Here is a 21,565-nt window from a genome sequence, read left to right as displayed (position 1 = left end):
TCAATTTAGGTGATGATAACTGACTTTTTCGTCAAGTGAAAAGACCAGAGAATCGTGGAAACCCTTACGATTTTACTGCCTAAGGGGTTTTTATAAATCCTATATTACCCCAGAAACCATGCACTTACGTGTACTTTGAAAATCCACCAGAAATAGTTGCAATATAACTGTAAAGTTTTATTTTGGCTTACTATAATGTAGCTACTGAAGGTTGTAGTCAGCGAAGTTTTTGTCTGTCCAGAACAAATCCTAAGGCATCATTTGTTTTTAATGTGTAAAGATTCAAACGCGGGACCTAGTGTTTGCAAGGCCGCTTCTCTTAACACTATGCTATTTAACAAGAGTCATTTTTTCATTCTTGGCCGGCTCCACTTACGCGGTCCGTCAAAAAATCTGCAAAGGACATTGCCCAATATATCGCATGGAAGAGGAGCTTTCCTTCAGCACCATTTCATTTAAACGGGGCGTGCGCGCCGCTCTATCACCGTCTGCGAAGCAACGCCAGTTCGTGCGCGTACCCGCGGTCAGGCGAATGCGGTACGGTCTGAAATCGAGGAGAAAACAAGATTGACCCAGCCTGGTGATCGGACATCTACCAAGCAGAAACAAACATTTTGTCCCATATTTTGATTACAGAACTAGGACTATGAGACCGATCATACACAGAAGGGTAAGTTGATTTGGTTTTATGTTTCTTTGCCCTTGTTTTACCATGAAATGAAGCGTTAGTGATAACGATGTGCCTGCAGTTTTTTTTTGCGCCTCCGGTCTCTGTCTCAAAATGGCGGAGAGGCCGTTACAGCAAAATCGCAGAGGTTGGACGTTTATTGTTGTATATTGCTATTTTGTCTCATTATGGTAGATTTATTTTATTTTATTCTGCCTTGTATCTTTTGGCAATGGCGTTAGAAATCTTATTTTTGGCACTGTGGTTAGTTCTTCTACACAGTGTTTACATGGGGCGCGTTAACTGCTAGCTAGCTAGCCCGCGTTCGTTTGCTGTAATAGCAATTAGCCCCAAGTCTTTTATGATTTGTCTAAAGGTCAAATGATAGAATGATAAATTGAAAACACAGCTCCACAGCTATAGTGTTAAGTTCTTTAATTCCTATAGTTACGTTGGGTGGTTGTCATGTTTGGCGAGGGGACTTTTGGCATGTTAGAAATGCCAAAACGAACCGCCTTTAATTTTGGTGTTAACTAACCAGCTGCTTTTCGTACTGAGTAGACAGTTAGCTGTTGGTGGTAACGGCTCGAAGGGCGTGTTGTTCCTTGCGGCAACTCCGTCCCCATCTTCATCAGTACCACAGACCGTAAATATATCTGTTTAGGTATCGTGTTCAAAATCCTTCAGTGCTAGATAGTGAATGCCGTTCCGTTAATTCATATACATTACATGTTAACGTGGCTACATCGTTGTAGCTGACCCAGCCAAGTTAGGTAATACATTACAACCGATTTCAGTCTTAGATTACCATGAAAGTTACAGTAGTACTTCCAATGCGATATTTAATCTTTCCAGAAAAGTACTGTTAGCAACTGTACCCCTAGCTAGCTATCTGTGTAATGTTCAACCCATGTTCGCTGATAGCGCTGTAGCTTAGCTAATGCTACGTAACGTTAAATGTGTTTGCTGTTTACGTTATCGTTAGCTAACTCATTTAAGTAACATGACAAAGCTACTATTTTGATTTGATTCATTTGGAATATCTCCAGACTCCAGGTCGATCGAGTCTAAAATGGACTGAATATCCCAAATAAATCACGTCTTTCCTGTGATAGATCAGAGCTTACTTGGTAGTACTACTTTACGTGTTAGCCATGCTGGCTAGCTGAACAGGGTGGAGTTTTCGCATTGAGGCTTCATCATAAATAACGTTGCACAGAGAGCCAACCAGAGGATCACGTTAAGGCCGGATACGCTACATGGCAAAATAATGTTAACTAGGTTTCTGTACACATTTTGGTTCAGAAAGCGCAAGCTTTCACGATTATTTTTTCTCGAAAACGTTTAATACGGTCTTCCGTATTGTAGACTTTTGGCAACAACGATGTAGCTTGGTCTAGATTGCTACTGTACGCGTTAGTTTTCACTGGGGTTCAGCCAATGCTGTTGTGACAGATGTTTTTTTAATTTTTTTATGTGGACTGAGAACCGTAGCAAATACCTCCCCTTTGTCAGTGAATTGCTTTGATTAGTCATCCTTCGAGACACATTTCCATTTGAATTCCTGGTTAAACATGAAATGAAAGCTACGGGGTAGCTGTCATCTAGCCAGTCATTTGTTCTGGCAATATAGATTTGGTAAATATACTGTAGAGTAACGTAATTCCAGACTGATATCATTACGGCATTTTCACAAATGCTAAATATATGCATGTTTGCATTTTTTCAACCCATGAAGGTCTGTAGTTATTTCACATTTTAATTTTGGAATCTTCATTGTTGAAATAAAAGACGACCCCAAAAGTAGACCATGAGCCACTTCTAGCTTTGACTGCACAAGGTTTAGTAGCCTGACCAAATTCTTATTACATTGCTAGGGCTTGGCAAAAACATATTTTTCTTTAACACAGACGTGCATATAATTCATATAGACTCTACTTATGTTCCTGGGGTTTGAATGTTTTCCCATTTTAGTGCAAATAAGAACTGAATCATCAAACTGTTTTAATAATCTTTACTCCAAGGGATATTCCAACACTTCACAAAAAAAGAATGGCTTTATTTAAACCTTAGTATGCTTTATTAATATATATTGTTGCCCTAATAAGTGCTTAGTATATTACACTATAAACAAATGTGCATATGATCTCACGGAATCTTAGTTTGAGATTCTGTTTATTGTAGTAGCATACCTGGGGTCTGTCAACCTCAAATCAAGTGTCCACTTTCTCAGTGCGTATGACTGCTACATAAGTAGGCTAGTCATTTGGTTAATGGGTTTTCACTGGGCCATTGTGGTCAAACATTTTAATATTGACCCCCACACAAACACTCTCAACCCCACCCATCTCTTTTGGTGGTATATCCTAATATATCAGTTTTATGTAAGTACTGGTGGATATGCATGGCAGTTGAGGGAAGTATGTTAAAGTAGTGCCACTAGGCTGTGTATAATCCCATCATTCTCAAATTCATTCATTCATGAAAGGAAACCACTTAATATTAGCCTCCCAAACCTCAGCCTGGAGAGTAGCTGGCAATGCTTGGTTGTTGGCTATTAAGGACTTTTCTGGCAGCAAGCGGTCTTCCACACATTGAATAGGATTGCAACCAAACCGGGTGACCTCAATGATGGACACTAATGGGATATTTTTCTCTACAGATAGAGGGAAGGGAATTTTTGTCATTTTGCGGAGGCCAAACTGACATTTGGCTTCTGCATTTGACCGAACCCACCTGAATTTTTATTTTTTAATGATCCTCTTGTTCTAACAACCTTTTGGTTACCAGTCAGATGCTCTAATCGCTTGGCTACCTAGTGCCCCATGGGGAACAGCGACTGAACGCAGGACAGAGACCGAGAGGGAGTGGGAAGGAAGCGAGCCACAGGACGTTTGTCACTCTTATAGAGTGGACAATGATGCCTGGATTTGGGGATAAGGTCTACTGTTGCTGTGGATGTTCTTTTGACCCCTATGCTTGGGACTTGTGTTATTTGTGCATTGTGAGGGTGTTATTGTTCACTAAAGGTTGTACAAGGATGCATGGCTGTTTGGAGACATTTTGTTTTGGCAGAGCATTAATCTGAAATACCAACAATTAGCATTTGTTTTTGGGCTGAAGATGCAGAACTAACTCTGACCTATAATAAGCTGTATTATGCCTGACAAGATCACAATCAGGAATTCTAACACTTTTCATGATTTTAAACACAACACCCCCCTCAAAAAAAAGAATAATTGTAATATGGGAGAGCGCAGTTTGTAACATGGTTCGTGATCTTTCATGATATCCATGGCTATAAACCTACTTCCCTATTGCACTCGTAGACTAATGTGTTTGGTCCGATGAGAATCCGATGTGAAGTTTTGTTTTACATGCATGTGGGAGACAAAGTTGTTGTTTCTGAGTTTTGGCTACACTGTTTCAGGAGACATGGTGCAGCATCAGCGTGTTTTAGTGTTTGTAGCTTGTATATTATATTCTATTTAAAAATTGGTGACATGGTAACTCTCCATGGCCAACGCTGTTGTAATCTGCCGTGAACCCAGCCTTCCCGAACTAACAGGTCTATGTGAGATAAAGACGTAGTCCCACATGCGTATCTAGCTGTCAGCACCTCTATGTGACGGGGCTTTGGTTGGATGAGATATCCGGAAATAGCTGTCTCTCGATAACCACTTTGTGACCTTGAATTTTTGTCCACCTAGAAAAATAGTGGATTGTCTTCAACTGCTCAAATATCGTTCATTGTTTGTCTGTTTATTTGTTACATTTCATAATTTTGGCGCAAGCCTGCTCCTTTTGAAAAAGAGGTCAGCGTAGAGCCTGACACATAAAAGCATTAAATGTAGTGTGCTATCTAGGGAATAGCTGGCCTTTCAGGGCGCTGATGTCCTGTGTTATATTTAATGTTTCCCCGGGCTAGAAGTATGTTGTTAGCTTGCGACAGTCAGAGTTTATGGAGAGTTCATTCTCCAGTGTCTAGACATGTCTGCACTGTTCAGCTTCAGTGCATGCGTGCATGCGTGCATGGGTGTGTACGGTCGTCACTCTCATTCGCGTCTCGTGCTTCCTAGCTCATTCAAGTAAACACGCCTGTTCTGGTCTTTTAAAACTCAACAGACATATGTTTCTGTTACTGTACCTGTAAGGATTTCAGGGTGAACAAAATATTTTCCCCCATAATCTTTTAACCCTAATCCTAAACAGAATCACTGACTGAGTAATTTTAGATCTTTCCCAGGTAAGCCACTGGTTAGGGTACTTGTGATCACTAACAAGATCCTATGTTTTCGACTGACTCATGGTCATCCATTATCGTGCCGCTTTAGAGTTAATTAAGCTGGGAGAAGAGAAGTGATCGGTTTGGGAAATGTGTGGCAAGGCAGTGCTGTCTCTGCAGTTCAAAGGCTTTTACTGTCCGTCTGACTGGGGACTTGAATAAATGAATAGTGAGGCTTTTAGCCAAGCACAATGGATGTATGGAAGTGTCAATTTAAACTATTTGTACGGAATGTCACACACTGAGATAGGGTTCAACTGACTGCTTCACAAGCACGGCTCAAAAGAATGGCAAATAGCTCATGGCTATACAGATAACTAACCTTCACAACCCTACAGTATTTGTCTCTGTACTGATGCTACAAAACCAGATCACATCCTTGAATAATGCATGAATTCAGAATCATGTACAGACGTTCAAAGAGTTTTTACTTATCCTTGCGGTCATTAATTTAGGTGTAAAAGAATAGCTTAAGCCAATTTAATTTTTGCATATACAGTGGATATAAAGTCTGCACACCCTTGTTAAAATGCTAGGTTTTGTGATGTAAAAGAATGAGACAAAGATAAATCATGTCAGAACTCTTTCCACTTTTAATGTGACCTATAACGTGAACAATTCAATTGAAAAACAAACTGAAATCTTTGAGGGGGGATTTTCTTTTAATAAAAAACTCACAATAACCTGGTTGCATAAGTGTGCACACCCTTAAACTAATAATTTTGTTGAAGCACTTTTTGGGTAGGAGTCTATTAGCATGGCACATCTTGACATGGCAATATTTGTCCACTCTTCTTTGCAAAAGTGCTCCATATCTGTCAGATTGCGAGGACATCTCCTGTGCACAGCCCTCTTCAGATCACCCCACAGATGTTCAATTGGATTCAGGTCTGTGCTCAGGCTGGGTCAATCCAAAACTTGCTTCTGGTGAAGCCATGCTTTTGTGGATTTGGATGTGTGTTTTGGGTCGTTGTCGTGCTGAAAGGTGAACCTCAGCTGTCTAACAGAAGCCTGAAGGTTTTGTGCCAAAATTGCCTGGTATTTGGTATTTCATAATTCCCTCCACCCTGACTAAGGCCCCGGTTCCAGCTGAAGAAAAACATCCCCAAAGCATGATGCTGCCACCACCATGCTTCACTGTGGGTATGTTGTTCTTTGGGTGATGTGTCGTGTTGCTTTTGCACCCAACATAACTTTTGGAATTATGGCCAAAAAGTTCAACCTTGGTTTCATCAGACCATAACACATTTTCCCACGTGCTTTTGGGAGACTTGATGTTAGTTTTTGCAAACTTGGATGTTTGCTTGGATGTTTTTTTTTGTAAGAAAAGACTTCGGTCTTGCCACCGTACCCCATAGCCCATTCATATGAAGAATACGAGAAATTGTTGTCACATGTAGCGCCCAGCCAGTACCTGCCAGAAATTCCTGCAGTTCCTTTAATGCTACTGTAGGCCTCTTGGAAGCCTCCCTGACCACTTTTCTTCTAGTCTTCTCATCAATTTTGGAGGGACGTCAAGTTCTTGGTAATGTCTCTGTTGTGCCATATTTTTTCCACTTGATGATGACTGTCTTCACTGTGTTCCATGGTGTATCAAATGCTTTGGAAATTCTTGTGTACCTTTCTCCTGACTGGTATCTTTCAACAATGAGATGCTTTGGAAGATGAGATGCAACTAAGTTGCAACTGAGAAAATGTCATAAATCCTACTAGAACAGCTGAACTTTATTTGTGATTAATCAGAGTCGCTTTAAATGGTGGCAGGTGTGTAATGACTTCTATTTAACATGAGTTTGAATGTGATTGGTTAATTCTGAACACAGCCACATCCCCAGTTATAAGAGGGTGTGCACTCTATGCAACCAGGTTATTGTAAGGTTTTAATTTTAAATTTTTCCCACTTGAAGATTTCAGTTTGTTTTTCAATTGAATTGTTCACATTATAGGTCACATTAAAAGTGGAAAACGTGCTGACATGATTTGTCTCATTCTTTTACATCACAAAAACCTGGCATTTTAACAGGGGTGTTCCGAGGCTTTTTATATCCACTGTAAGTCTTTAGTTTAACCTTTGCAACAGATCTTTTGTTGCATGAAGACCTTAATTGAAATATCAAAACCATATATTTGTAATAGAACAATATCCTCCATTTTGGCCTGTGATTTTAAGATTGCTGTCCATCATCACTGTCAACACTACCTAAGTAGCATTGTTAACTCCAGCGAGTGTTGACTTCACAACTTAAAAATAAGAAACAATAACAACCCCCCTCCCAGAAAGCAAAAGCAGTACGGAATGTGGAATTGTAACTAAAGTCCATGAAACCCTGAGGCACCCACACGTTCTTAGTTGTTTGCTGTATAGTGTAACTGTATCCACAACACACACCCAAGCCCTGGCAGAGCCGAGTGATTGTGACATGTAGGTGTCAGAGCTGCAGTGGGCTTTGTGATGATGTAATAGCTGAGAGGTCAGGCCGGTGCGGTTAGCAGTCCATTTGTCAGGGGCTGCAACCCACAGTTGTGGCGGGAACCTCACCGGTCACCTTCTCATGTCTTCTCATGCCTCGACAGGTGGATATATATTTTTTGGTCTCAGTCATTATTTCGCTCATCCAGTGTGCATTCAGCATCTCAACCTGACAGCAATCATGATGGCCGTTCTCTGCGACTAAACCTCTGCATGGTGTTTTCTGATGTTTGGTCTTTACTCTGGGAGCCTTTTTATTTTAGTTTTTCTGTCTTCTGTGCGATGTATTTGCTGTTGGGTTAATCCTATTAGCAGCCAGCGGGCTAGCCCCCTTCTCAGGTCTCACACTGCACTGTCAGCTGTCTGAATGACTGCTGGACACGCGCAATCGACTACAAACCCACACACACTCAAGAATGTCACACTGCCCCTCATAAACGCACGCGCAAAAACACACTGTTGGCGGTCTAGCCGGTAAGCAGCTTATCGCCACGGTGACCCCAGGTGCTGGTGGCCTTATGGATCGGGAAGGAATTGCCTTACTGCTGAACCTTTACGCTTGACTGGATCTCTGTGGCTGTGTGTTACTGGATTAGTCTGCCGCCGTATCAATGTGCCCAAAACCTGTTCCATGCCTGTCAGTCCCAATGTGCTCAGTGAGCCTTGCCGTTAGATATCAGTCATTGTTCAGATCACCAGGTTAAGTTTGCCTCTTATGACTTTTCTCCTCACAATAAACTAATTGAGTCTTTTTACTCTCTGTCTTTCCCCATTCTCGTCTTGCTCTGCGCGGAACTCCAGTTCTAGTCTCTGAGGGTCGAAGACCGAGCGACTGACTGAGGGATCTGAGGACCCCTCCCCCCTCGAGCCTCCACACCTCCCCCCTCCCCTGCCCCCCTTGCCCGCTCCCGCCCCGCCTCACCCCTGTCTCCCCCAGAGGGAGAGCCACCACCATGGTGCTGTCACAGAGGCAACGAGACGAACTGTAAGTACAGCATTGCAGCGCTCCACTGGTTAGTTTCAAAGATGAGAGGCATATTTGGAGTTATTGCGTTAGGCTCATTTATTTGCCTGAACAATCTATGAACATCGCATGGATTCATTTGAGGGGATCACATTATGGTTTTCACTGTACTTAATTTGTTGTTTAAAACAGACAGTGTTGTGTGTCATGAATCATTCGGATGGGGACTAGAAACCAAGGGGTTTTTTGGAGAGCGATAGAGAAGCCAGAGTTCAGTTGAAGTCACCAGGCAAGAGTGGAACCCCATTAAGAACTAACTCTGACCTACTGGGCAAAAACCCACAAGCAGCCTTTGCTCTGTGGAAACACATCGTCCTTCTGTTCCTACACACACACACATACAGTGCCATTCTCTCTTGCACACTCACACAGGTTACAATTATCCTGCAGCTATTTGACTGCTGATGATGTCACCTAAATTTAGAGCTGCTGCTCATAGAAAATGTAGCCTTTGAACTAGAACGGAACCAGCCTCCTGGCCGTCAAGTGTGTGTGGTGGGTTAGTCGGCCAGTCTGGCTTTCCGGAGTCCTGCAGCAGTCTGCTCGTTTCTGTGACGGCCAGAAACATTGTCTGATTCGATGTTTGCCATGGTTGTTGTAGAGGGAACCTAATTCACTGGACGAGTGTGTTTTAATATGAATAAAACAGTGTATTTCAACTATATAACCAATTGATGCTCCAAACTTTGTCATTTAATGAAACAAAAACTAATGGATAAATACTGATGATTACTGATGATCTGAGCTTTCAAAAAAGATATTCTGTGCTGAAGGTGTGAATCTGACCTCATTCCTGCCACATAAAATACCACAGAGGCGCCATCGTTACAGTACTAGCCAACGTTAGTGAATTGGCTAGGTACAATAGGTAGCTTAGCTAACAAACTAACGCTCTCTGCAATAGACCCCCAGCATCAACTGTCCTTTTCTAAATGGAATTCTACTAGTTAATTTTCTCCTTTCTTTCTGGCTTTGTTATCCAATGGTTTAGATATGCTGAGAACAGGTCAGATAATAAGAGTAGTATGACATTGAGAAGATGTCATTAACCTTTCTTGGTGTATGGGTGTAAGATCAAGCTCATCCTCAAACAAAGGTGTTTCTGGTTTAAAAAGGGTTTGAAAATGTTTGATGTTAGAACATTATGGGTTACATTCACTGCAGCACAGCATGTTCCAGACAAACAGGGCGTGGTCTCTTTCGGTCTTAAGATGGAACTAAAAGTACTCTTAAGGTGGAACTGCAGATACTGTTTAATGCGACCAAGAACACATTTAGCCAATCGAATCACAGGGCACTGCCAGTTGATACTGGAATGGTGGACTGAACAGAGAATCTTTACATTTCCTGTACTATGAAAACTCTGAAGGTTGTGTTATGTTTGTGGTAACAGGTCTGTTCCCTCTTACTGTTTCTCTTCACCTTGCTGTCTCTTCCTCTCACTCACTGTCAGAAACCGAGCGATAGGAGACTACCTTCGCTCCAACGGCTATGAAGAAGCCTACTCCACTTTTAAGAAAGAGGCGGAGATAGACATGGTATAAAACACAACCTTGCTCCATTATTACAACTGCTGTACTAACCTGTTCTAACCCTTACAGCTAACTTCAGTCACACTCTTTATGTTTCTGTTCCCCACACACAGAATGAAGAGTTAGATAAGAAGTATGCTGGTCTTTTGGAAAAGAAATGGACCTCGGTCATCAGATTACAGAAAAAGGTGTGGGCTGACAACACGTTCCTGGCGTTATGGTATTTCACATTCTGTGAAGTTGGTCTGTGTAAGAGTGAAAGGATTCACTGTTGGAGATCAGGAAACAGCCGACTGCACTTTGACCCCTTCCCACTTTACTGTGATCTTGCTCTTTTCCACACCTTTATCATCTCACTCTCTTTCCCCCGCGCTCGCCCCCCCCCCTGTCCCCCGCGCTCGCCCCCCCCCCTGTCCCCCGCGCTCGCCCCCCCCCGTCCCCCGCGCTCGCCCCCCCCCCCGTCCCCCGCGCTCGCCCCCCCCGTCCCCCGCGCTCGCCCCCCCCCGCGCTCGCGTCCCCCGTGCTCGCCCCGTCCCCCGCGCTCGCCCTCCCCCCGTCCCCCGCGCTCGCCCTCCCCCCGTCCCCCGCGCTCGCCGTCCCCCGCGCTCGCCCTCCCTCTGTCCCCCGCGCTCGCCCCGTCCCCTGTCCCCCGCGCTCGCCCCCCCCCTGTCCCCCGCGCTCGCCCCCCCCCCCTGTCCCCCACGCTCGCCCCCCCCCCTGTCCCCCGCGCTCGCCCCCCCCCCCCGGTCCCCCGCGCTCGCCCCCCCCCTGTCCCCCGCGCTCGCCCCCCCCCCCCGTCCCCCGCGCTCGCCCTCCCTCTGTCCCCCCATGTTTAGTGTATTATTTTTTTTGTCTCACCCTCTGTCTCTCTCTAAGGTAATGGAGCTGGAGTCCAAACTGAATGAGGCCAAGGAGGAGATGACTCACGGGGGTCCAGTTGCCCAGAAGAGGGACCCCAAGGAGTGGATCCCCCGCCCCCCTGAGAGATACGCCCTGAGCGGCCACCGTTCACCCGTCACACGGGTCATCTTCCACCCTGTGTTTTCTGTCATGGTCAGCGCCTCCGAGGATGCCACCATCAAGGTGTGTATGTGTCAAACTCTTGGTCTAAATCTACTGCCAAGTGTGCCACAAGCCTGAGTACTATAGGTCTGTCAGCTAGTACAAGAGACTGTCCCATTAGAGCTAAACTGCTTCCGTAACAGCAGCAATGCCCTTACCATTCAGGCTTTTCTCTTCGCTCTACCATCTCACTCTTTCTCTCTGTTTCTCTCATGTTCCCTGTATTCTCTCTCTCCCTGTTTTCTGCTGTGTCACTGACCATCCGCTGAAGATAGGGTGATGCTCTGGTAACCAGGGGCAACGCTGACAGAGCACGGAGAACCACACCCTGGGATACATGCAAATCTGTCTCTCTCCCTCCTTCTTTCCGCACACATGCACCCAGAGGAAGATTATGGTCATGTAGTGATGGGCAGTTTTTCACCTTGAGAGGGTTTTGTTTGTCTAGGTCTGGGACTATGAGGCAGGGGACTTTGAGCGGACACTGAAGGGCCACACAGACTCTGTGCAGGACATCTCCTTTGACCAAACGGGCAAGCTGCTGGCCTCCTGCTCCGCGGACATGACCATCAAGCTGTGGGACTTCCAGGGCTTCGAGTGCATCCGCACCATGCACGGTGAGGGGCCGCATCAGTGTCCCCCGTCCGCTTGGGTGTGTCGTGGGCTACCACAGCTTCACGCCGTTGCCCCACGTTTGCCTGCCCCCCCGGAACCAACTGAGCCGTTGTTTGGCCATATGTAGACATGTGTTCAATGTTTAAGTAAAGGTTTTCGAAGGTAGGAAACCAGGGTTGGAGGGTTTATATCATGTGATGGCTTGTTGGGCATACCAGCCCCCTCCCAGTACAGCTGCAGGTGGACTGGGTGTCGTTTTCTGTAATTATCTGTGGTGGATTTATTTTGTTTCTTTCCACTGTTGTTATAAAGACTAGTGGCTGGTTCAGCTGTCTGTGTAAAAAAGAAACAAATAAAAGAAACTGGTGGGATGTGGGTTAAGCCCGCTGCCACAACTGGGTTAGAAACAAACACCTTCAGTGCATCAATGAGTAAAAACATATCCTGGACAGACTGCTGGACAATGGGTAGGAGGTCACTCAGTTCATCAGTCAGAAACATTGGCTCTTTATGGCTGGCTCCGCTTACACGGTCCGGCAAAAATATATATTAAATGTGAATGTCATCATTAATAGGCCTGACATACATTGATGTTGTCAGAATTATTATAATTTTTGACCAGTTTATTTAAACACACAATGAATGCTTAAATCACATTTATTTTATAAAGCTCTTTTTACATCAGCAGTTATCACAAAGTGCTTCTACAGATACCCAGCCTAAAACTACAAAGAGGAGCAAGCAACAAGAGTTAATGTACAGTTGCTAGGAAAAACTCCCTAGTAGGGTCAAAATAAGGAAGAAAGCTAGAGAGGAACCAGATTCTGAGGCAGTCCTGATCTCTCAAAAAATGTTGACCACTGCACCTTTTTCTTTCCTTTCCAAAAAAGTCAAAAAGGAAGATTTTCAGTGAGCAACAGACGGGTTAAAATTAAGAGACCACTGCAAATTGAACGCTTCTGTTCCTCACTCAAAAGGAAAGAAAAAGGTGCAGTGGTCTCTTAATTTTTTCCAAAGTTATATTATCCTTTGACTACTCAACTAAAAAACTTAAATCTTGGATATCCTCCCAGTTGACCCAATCATTGACCAGTCAGCGGAATGGGACCAGACAGTTTCCTTACCTTATTAATACTACAGCAATAGAATGGTTTTGTTTGTTTGCTACAATGTTAACTTCAGTAATGGATATTTTGTGAAGTGGGACCGGTTCTTTGCCTTTCTGACGCCTGTGTTTCTGTCTGTTTCAGGTCATGACCACAATGTGTCGTCTGTAGCCATCATGCCCAATGGTGACCACATAGTGTCCGCTTCCAGAGATAAGACCATCAAGATGTGGGAGGTGGCCACTGGGTGAGGAGCACACTCATATATTACTTCACACTGATTTGATCTTTTGACCAATCAGATCAGCTTTGTAAAAGATCCCATGTGATTACCATTCAAACAGACGGGGTTGTGCTGGAGAGTGTTTGAGTGTTCTCTCTCTCCAGGTACTGCGTCAAGACCTTCACAGGCCACAGGGAGTGGGTCCGGATGGTCCGGCCTAACCAGGACGGCTCCCTGATCGCCAGCTGCTCCAATGATCAGACGGTTCGCGTGTGGGTGGCCGCCTCCAAGGAGTGCAAGGCGGAGCTGAGGGAACACGAACACGTGGTGGAGTGCATCGCCTGGGCCCCGGACACGGCTCACCCCACCATCCTGGAGGCCACCGGCTCAGAGGTCAGGAACACGTGGACACGTGTGTGTTTGTGGGGGGGGGGGGGGGGTTGCTGTATTCTACAGATATCCTCTGAGATATTTAGGACATCTGGAAGTCCTGCAACTGGGTTTTGAAATAAAACAAACAACAAAAGGGCTTTTACAACCCATTATTTTATAATCAGTTGGCTCTGGTAGTAGGCCAATAATATGTCTGGATTTTAACCAGAAACATGGAAGTGTCTCAAGTGTGAAACTGCACACTGTGTTGCTGTCTTTGTAGTTCTGTACGTATTCAAATAAAATGTTATTCACTCTATGCAGGTTTATCATGTAACGATGTGTACACGCTCTTATTTTGAAATGGCCTAGGTTTTACCTGGTCTTCTGAAGTGATGTTCTGGCAGGACCCATAACTTTTGTTTGTCATGACAAGAGTCTTTTCTCTTCTCCCTTTCTCTTCTTCCTCTTCTTTCTCCTCTTCTCTCTCCCTCTCTCTGTAGAGTAAGAAGAGCGGGAAGCCCGGTCCCTTCCTTCTCTCCGGTTCTAGAGATAAGACCATCAAGATGTGGGATATCAGCACTGGCATGTGCCTTATGACTCTAGTAAGTGTGTCATTTGCACGCTTGGCCCCGTTTTTGCCCAAACTAACTGTAAACTGAAGCATTTTGGTTGTTCAACCAATGTTTAAACACCTCCCCTTAATCATTCTGGAGAATATTCCCACCCCCACAGGTTGGAGGCATGCGTAACGTGTCCATGTCTGTCCTCTAGGTGGGTCATGATAACTGGGTGCGTGGTGTGCTGGTCCACCCTGGTGGTAGGTTCATTGTGAGCTGTGCTGACGATAAGACTCTAAGGATCTGGGACTACAAGAACAAGCGCTGCATGAAGACCCTGTATGCCCACGAACACTTCGTCACCTCTCTGGGTAAGAGCGCGTGTCTGTGCATGTCCTGTCATTGCTGTTACCGTGTTAACCGTCAACACCGTTGAGTCATTACTGCAGTGAAAGTGGCCCAGTCAAGCCAGATATGGGGCGTCATGTCATCAAACCATTCCCTTTCATGAGACATGATGGTGATATCCTTTTCTTTTTGGAACAGCATGCTACTTCTGGAGGTAGTTTTGAAGCTCCATTTCACCTGTCCGTATAAATGCCATGTCTGAAGTAGGAGTAACGTCCTTCAGTAGTCAACCAGAACTGTCAGTCAAATAATCTGATAATGAAGCAGATGCCCCCTCATTCTTCTAAGCAGTGTTGTCCACTCGTTGGCTATCTCCTTTTGAAAGGAACAAATCATGGTCTATGATTTACTGAAAACTGTCAGGTTTACCTCCTTGTAGCGAATTGATGAGGAAGCTTGGGGCATCTCTCATGCAAATGGCTAATAAATAAGTTTTGCATGTTTTATGAGCGAATATTGTGGATACAGTAAGCTCTAGTCCAGACCAGTATGTCACGGCTGTCTCGCAGTTTTCATTACGGACCTACCAATGTATTTAGTCTTGCTACCTTACAATTAACACACTGAATAAAAACAACCGGTATCATATCAATCTGCAATGTTTGTAGTTATCACGAAGATAAAACTGAAGAGTGAATGCCGGAGCAGAATTCTCTTATCTGAATGGGTAAAGCCGCTTCAGATGCAGCGGCTCTTTAAAATTGAGTAAAGGGTTATCTGTTGCCTGCTATTGACACGTTACTGTAGTGTAAGTATATTTTTTTATTCACAAATGTCTAAAGAAAATAGCATTTTTAATGATTTAATTCTACTGTATGATGAGGGTAACTGGTTATGCAACACACTTCGTGGTTGTCTTATCCTTTTGGGTCAACAAAGAACATCTTTGTCGGGGTTCTTTTCAAAGCCTAACCGAACGAAGTTTCTAAAGCTCAGATTATTTCCATGCATGTAAATGTTGCGTGTGAAACACCCATAATCATTATTCATAGCTCCTCTTTCTAATCGCTGAGCCAACAGAAAAATCTGTTCTGTCCCTGAGCAAGGCTTTTTTTCCATAATGGCCCTCATGGGAATTTGGTCCAGAACTGGCATTACACACGCCCTGTTCTACCAACTGAGCTACATGGTGACATGTCAGTAAAGAGAAGATAAAATCCAGAATTGTCTAATGAGAATATCACTTAATGAAAGAACAGCAAGCATCCAGAGGCAAAAAACACCAAAACTTGGGTTGCTATACATTTCCCCCAAATCATTGAGTGACATAATGAAAGCCCTGTTTTAATTTCTACGGCATTTTGTTTGTATGACAACTACAGTTTTCAAATATAAATGTACATGTCCTGTTTTTAAATGATCACTTCTCATAACTGCTTGGCAATCGTTTTGGCAAATGGCACAATATCCTAAATGTTTCGTAAGACCAGCCTAAACATGTATGTATAAATGGTTAAATTTCACTTCAGAAATATAAATGTGCTCATCATAGGTTTTTCTGAAGCTTCCAGGTGTTTCTGGTTACAGTGAATTTGTAACCATTGACTACTGCATGACCATCATCTGACACTTTTTCCACTGGCCCAAGTTGACCTATTGGCCAAATATATTCTGTCCCAAATACAATTTCCACTGGCCCAGACATTGGGTAATCTTTAAATGCATTAAGGTTTTGCATGTGTTCTTTATATTCAGCTATTAATTGCCTGTTTCATTGTCAGTAAAAGTCATATTCAATATGGGAAATTTGAAATTAATCATCCCAGCTGTAGTACTACTAGTAGTTGCTAGTATGTCCACTATGGAAGTTTTCATTTAGTTTACAATCTTAAAATGATAGATTACTAAATTAATACATTTTGTAAAACCAAATGGATTAATAAGTGCTTTTTGCTCTGGACAACTTGAGTGTTTGCTGTGTTGTGATTTGTGGGGAAGACGTAGTTCTTGGGGCAACCAAACCTACTTTATGTATAACATTCTGATTGTTGACTGACTTGCTCTTACTAGAAATTCACAGGACGTTAATGAGTCCTATGCTGCAAAGAAAACAAACACAGACAAATGAACAGTTTCACACTTGTTCTCTTTTATGCCAACACTCACATGCATATATAAGGAAGACTTATTGGAGACTTGTATCTGTATTATACCGACCAAACACACTGGAACCTACTATTTCAAAGGCTTTATAGGCATGGAAAACCATGTTATATTGACAATGGAAGTGAGAAAATAAAGTATAGTCAACAAAAAGAAACATACATACAAGGTTCCAAATCAGTTTTTTTCCTCTGTCCCCCCAGATATGCACCGGACCGCCCCCTATGTGGTGACTGGCAGCGTTGACCAGACGGTCAAAGTGTGGGAGTGTCGCTGAGTCATCGCCCTCTATACCACAGCCCTATGCCACCTACACAACCCTTCTCTGCTCCCCGAAATAGCAGCCCCTCCTATCCCACCCTCAAACAGCCCGCCCCCGCCCTGACTTTCTGACACTCACCTTAGCCCCGCCTCTTGCATTTGACACCATGGTTACCCAGGGTCTCCCCTCTGCCCCTCCCACCCCCATGCCCTGTTAAAATAAATATTGTCCTTTTATGTAAATTATTCTGGATGTAAAGTACGCTTAATAAATGTTACACTCTCACTGAACACACACACACACACACACATACCAACACATTATATCACACACAAACACAACATACTTTTTAAAGTATTCCCTGCATGTTAATTGGTGAATTCCCCCAAAACATGTGCTGTAAATTTGCCTAAATTCATATGCCACTGTTATGGCGTTTCAACGGGGACAAAATGGTTCCTGTGTCCAGGCTCAGTGAGGGCTAGGTAATTGTGACACTGCACGTAAACCAATCATGTCTGCACTTCCAGGGGGTTTAGTTCAGGTTTTTATTTTGTTTCTGCTGCCGTAGTCTGGCTCTTCTTGAGAGGGGTGTGTGGGCAGGTATGTGAAAGAAGGATGGGGGATTGTGACCGACAGGATGTTTTGGGGAAAAAGGTGTGTAATGAAATTTAGCTTGAAAGAACAGAAAATTAACATTTTGTCATTCTTCTAAGGTGTGTGCGCGCGTGTGGGTGGGTGTGTGCGCGTATGTGTGTGTGCGCGTGCAAAGCTTCTGTTTTTATACTCCCCTCTCTCTGATTGGTGACTGACTGGCTTCTACTAGATATTCACATGACCTTAAAGATTCATATGCTGCAAAAAAAAAAAAGCATACAAATGAACATTCACACTCATTCTCTATTTCACGCCATCACTCACGCGCATATATCGAGGAAGACCCATAGATGAACCGACCAAACGCACAGGGTCCTCTGCTGTGGTGTTTCCAGAGAGACCAGTGCCCGTCTGCTGTCTCTGCCTTGTTAACCCCCTCAGTAAGGGATCTCCTGCTTTCTGTGCTCGCTCTCTCACTCACACACTCAAACACACACACACACACACACACACTCAAACAGATTCACATACACGCACAGTAAAATTGTGTATCGATATATCTGGGTGTCATTGTTTGCAACATAATAAAAAAAACTAAAATCTGTAAATATATCACTGGCCTTGTCATTATTAAATTAACATTATACACTGAGCGAAAACACTATGACCACTGGACTAATATGCTGTTGGTCCTCCATGTATCATGCAACAGAGCTGAGGCATGGACTCCACTAGATCTCTGAAGGTGTACTGTGGTATCTGACACCAAGATGTTAGCAGCAGATCCTTCAAGACCTGTAAGTTGCGAGGTGGAGCCGCCATAGCTTGGACTTGTGGGGGAGGGTGGCCACGAATGAGGCCACTGCCATCAGGGAATACCATTACCATGAGGGAGTGTACCTGGTCTGCAACGATGTTTAGGTAGGAGCATGTCAAATGGATGTCCACATGAACGCCCCGGCCCCAGGGCATGGTCACACTTCCTCAACTGGTGTGTCGTCTTCCCACAGTGCATCCTGGTGCTATCACTTCCCCAGGTAAAAGGCTCACACATACACAACTTTCTATTGGATGTAATGAAAACGGGATTCATTCAACTAGGTGTCCTTCCATTGCTTTAAGGTTCAGTTCTGCTGCTTGTGTGCCAATTGTAGGTGCTTTCAACTGTGGACAGGAGTTACTGTGGCCACTGGCTGTTTTCTTCAGCTACACAGCCCAATACACAGCAGAGTGCAATGCATTGTGCATTATAACATTTCTCCTTTTACTATCCTTAAAATTTTCTGTAACTTGTGCTACAGTAGACCTGTCGGTTTGGACTGATAGCCTTTGTTGCCCTCACACATCGATGAGCCTTGGGCGCCCAACATCCTGTCGTCAGTTTGTGATTTCTCCCCCTCAGACCCCTGTCAGTAGGTACCACTACTGACCTGGAGCACCCCTCAAGCCTTGTCCTTTCAGAAATGCTCTGACCCAGTCTTCTGGCCATAACAATTTGGCCCTTGTCAAAGTCACTCAGGTCTTTACTGACTGACCATTTCTGCATCCGACATGTTGACTAAAATGACTGATTGTTCGCTTACCATCTAGTCTACCTTGTTAGGACATGATCAATGTTATTCGCTTCAGCTGTGAGTGGTCATAATGTTTTGGCCCAATCAAGGTACTGCCTGTGTCTTGTGATTTGACAATACATAGGACTCAAATCTAAGGTACCAGTCAAAAGTTTGGATACACCTACTCATTCTCATTTCTTAGTTTTACTATTTTGTGCATTGTAGTATAATAGTAAAGAAATCAAAATTATGAAATAATCATGTAGCAACCAAAAACCTGTTGAACACATCAAATACATTTCAGATTGTAGATTCTTCAAAATAGCCACTGTCTTGATGACAGTGTTGCACACTGCATTCTCTCAACCAGCTTTTAAGGTAGTCACTTGGAATAGTTTTAATTAACATGTGCCATGTTAAAATTATATTTGAGGATTTTCTTTAATGTGTTAGGGTGGGTACAGTGTACAGAAGACCATCTTTATGTCTGTACTGTAGTAGTCCCTATTATGTCAAGAACAGCTCAAATAAGGTAAGAGAAACACCAGTCCACCATTACTTTAAAATATGAAGGTCAATCAATCCACAAAATACCAAGAACTTTGAAAGGTTCTTCAAGTGCTGTTGCAAAAACCATCAAGCGCTCTGATGAAACTACCCCTCATGAGAAATTGGCAATTAATTGTATCAAAAATGTAAATGCATTTTGATTTGTTTAACACTTCTTTGGTTACAGCATGATTCCATTAGTGTTATTTGTATTTTTTGTCTTCACCATTATTCTACAATGTAGTAAAAATAAGTAATTTGGGTTTTGACTGGTAGGCTTACTGTACGTAGCAGCGAAGAGTTTGATTTGTAATCAAGTAGTGTACTTGTAGAGCAGTGTGTGGTAAATGGCGTTGCTAATACACATCAGATTAGGAAATAATTTCTGAAATCAATGAAGTAATAGCCAGTTGTTTAATAGACTCCACTTCTATTTGACTGTTAATTACAAATTAGTCTATATCACTGTTTCTTATGCTTTTCGACTCCCATACTTGCACAGCTCATGAAAGATGGTCTGGCTCTCACACAAATCTGCTTGGGGATAAGCAAGTTTAGGTCACTTTATTAATAATGCACCAAGCAGTGTTGGCTCTCTCACAGACACGCACCTGTTCACTCCGGTTCACTCCTTCACCCACCCACCCATTACTGTAGCCCTGAGGACCGTATCCTGGCAACAGTTACCACGACGGCTAAAACCCAGCGGCTAGGTAAAGAGTTATTGAACAATAATAAGGAAGAGAGTAGAATGAAAACGGGATCGCCGTCAAATGGAAGGAGAAGTGAGGCTGGATTGAAATGGAGGACAGAGGAGGGTGGATGAAGGGGTTGATTTAGAAAAGCATCCACGGAGTAATGCTTAAGTTTGTTAAATAAGCTGTAGTACAAAGTACACATCAATGGTCTAAAAACAACATTAACATCAGTAGTTCCTAGTTAACATGTAGCCTAATAATCAGCAGCAGCATCATGGTTGAGGGACACATGGTCATACCGTACGTGATTCAGTAGTACATCACGGTCCAATAGGTCGTGTCTCGAGAAAGAACACACCTACACACCGAGGCTGCCCTGAGTAACCGTTCCTCAAGAGAACCACTAGAGCAGAAATATTGGCCTACTTCAGCCTCCACACGCGCAACATGTCCGCACACACTCATGTTTGGACATCAAAGTAATGGACCACCAGTCCCAGAGACCGGAAATATCACATGCTTTGATCAGGGTATATCAGTTAAATTCATGATTATATTCATAGATTGGTTGTGAGTTTATTTTCGTAGTCCGATAAGCTTGCATGCATTGAACTAAAATCCCATATTTTAATGTTTTATAAGAATCCCTGTAGTTGCTTGCTGAGACATTAGCTTGGCTTCCACCCAAACAGGATGTCATTCGAAATGTACCATTATACCAGTAAACTTCTACAATCAAAGATTGTTCCTAATATGCAGTATACAAACTATTCACAAAACAGTTAATCACCCTTTTTGGGTACTTGGGGTGTCAGTAATTATCTCTGACACTTTAATATATGAATTGGGAATAGTATGTTCTTCAATAGAAGTTAGCAGTGGGGTCGTTAGACATGGGCTTCCGAGGATATTTATGAATTAGCCTCGGATCTCAAATGGAACCAAAATAATATATATATTTTTTTAAATAGCTGATCTATTCATCTATAATTCCAATCGCCCATTATGACAATGTAGCGTTTATATCGTAATTGTCCGCGTGTACATTCAAATCCCTGTACTTTCTGTCCCGGGCGGGGCGGGAGGGTGGGCTAAGCCCCGAATATATTGTGTTCCTAGCGACGCCTCTGGAAGTTAGAATAACAAAGCTGTAAAATCTCTATTTTTGTTTAATATGAGGGCTTCATCATAAATGATCCTCTTTTTTTTTTACACTGATTTATTTTACGAAATCATTTTATTAATGTTTTAGTTTCTAGTAGCAGTTGTCAATAATGTAAGTAGTTGGACGGTTTGCAGAGATACTGTACGTGAAAATAATGCCAGGGTTGACTGGAGATTTTTTAAATAAATGTCTGTTTTCTTTTGGACTGGTTGGATATCTTCTAAAAACTCAAGGACAATATGTACACAGGTATAACACATGAATAATACAGTGCAAATAAAAATGCATTATATAAAATAGGAATAAAATAA

General features: G+C 43.2%; 1 protein-coding gene across 1 annotated transcript; it reads left to right on the top strand.

Moving 5' to 3' along the window:
* Positions 1-494: 494 nt before the first annotated feature.
* On the top strand, positions 495-17,898 carry pafah1b1b (platelet-activating factor acetylhydrolase 1b, regulatory subunit 1b). Its single transcript, XM_013132162.4, has 11 exons — positions 495-670; positions 8,224-8,407; positions 9,900-9,984; positions 10,092-10,166; positions 10,855-11,061; positions 11,489-11,657; positions 12,906-13,008; positions 13,149-13,377; positions 13,860-13,961; positions 14,131-14,287; positions 16,631-17,898. The coding sequence occupies exons 2-11, from the start codon at positions 8,376-8,378 to the stop codon at positions 16,702-16,704; spliced, it is 1,233 nt and encodes a 410-aa protein (XP_012987616.1). The 5' UTR covers positions 495-670; positions 8,224-8,375; the 3' UTR covers positions 16,705-17,898.
* Positions 17,899-21,565: the final 3,667 nt, after the last annotated feature.

The sequence above is a fragment of the Esox lucius genome, chromosome 7 (genome assembly GCF_011004845.1).
Source record: "Esox lucius isolate fEsoLuc1 chromosome 7, fEsoLuc1.pri, whole genome shotgun sequence".
NCBI lineage: Eukaryota > Metazoa > Chordata > Actinopteri > Esociformes > Esocidae > Esox > Esox lucius.
This window is presented reverse-complemented; position numbering and strand designations above follow the sequence as displayed.